Source organism: Plasmodium inui (assembly GCF_000524495.1).
Source record: "Plasmodium inui San Antonio 1 unplaced genomic scaffold supercont1.17, whole genome shotgun sequence".
NCBI classification, from domain to species: domain Eukaryota; phylum Apicomplexa; class Aconoidasida; order Haemosporida; family Plasmodiidae; genus Plasmodium; species Plasmodium inui.
The window spans coordinates 499,424-500,489 of record NW_008481851.1 but is presented as its reverse complement, the minus strand read 5'-3'; the positions used below and the strand labels follow the sequence as shown (position 1 = coordinate 500,489).

At 42.3% G+C, this 1,066-nt stretch overlaps 1 protein-coding gene across 1 annotated transcript; it reads left to right on the top strand.

Moving 5' to 3' along the window:
• Positions 1-387: 387 nt before the first annotated feature.
• Positions 388-825, top strand: C922_03841 (hypothetical protein; the record flags this gene model as incomplete). Its single annotated transcript, XM_008819430.1, has 1 exon — positions 388-825. One exon carries the CDS (start codon positions 388-390, stop codon positions 823-825), a length of 438 nt encoding a protein of 145 aa, XP_008817652.1.
• Positions 826-1,066: the final 241 nt, after the last annotated feature.

The window sequence follows — 1,066 nt, the reverse complement described above, 5'->3', positions numbered from 1 at the left end:
ATGGGCCACCGTCGGTATTATTCTTGCTTTGACTATTTGTGTATTTCGGAAAGTAAGTAAAAGGAAAACACAAAAAAAAGAGCAGGCAGGAGAGTGAGACTCAGTGAAAAAAAGAAACATACCCCGGAAGCTACCAAAGCAGGAGCAAAGGAAGATATATATATATATATGTATCTATATCTGAGTACCATATACCATCGAAATAGTATGGCATAGCGTCCCCATAAACCACGAAGTTTATAAGGAGTTCGTGAGAGATTCCTGAACAGGGGGAGCACTATGTAATAATGTACAGGAGAAAATGAGAAATCAAGAGGAGGAGGGTAATGTTACATAAATAGTGGACGCGTCAATTTTTCATATCATCCATTCGGGTGTGTCATATAAATGAAGGATTATGTTTCGTCATCGCAGGGCCTGAGTACAGACACATGTCGTATACAGAAGAGAAATCCAGCATTACAAAAGAGTGGCATAATAAAGGGGCACATGAAGTCATACAGGCCATGGGAGAGGCAACATAATATACGTAGTCTGGGGGATAATGATTTGGGGGGCTGCCAGTCAGATATAAGGAGGCACAACGATAGAAATCTATCATGGAATAGAAGGGGCAAAGGAAGAGACAGGTGGGGGCGTATTAAATACAAAGACGGGCAAGATTACAGTGAGACAGAAGAAGAGAAGAGAACAGACAAAATCGGGGGCTGTAACATCAAGGGTGGATATGCTCCTCCTGCATTACGCGAATGCATTAGAATCCTGTGCATGAGGAATAAGGGAAACCAATCGAACAGCGAGGGGGCGACAGCACAGACGAAATAGAAGCGGAGGGATAGACTGGGACGACTAACATAGGACTGAGGACATGAGGCAATTATTAAGGGAAGACAAGACAAAGGACAAAAAAGCGAGCCAGCAACTTCAGGACAACTTATATAAGGGCATGGAAACAATGGAAGGACTGATGGTTTAGAATTCATGGTTTCAGGATTTAAAATCTTCGTCTTGAGATTTTAGATCTAGCGATAACGATTCTGCGTTTACGGTTTAGAGTTCCGGTTTC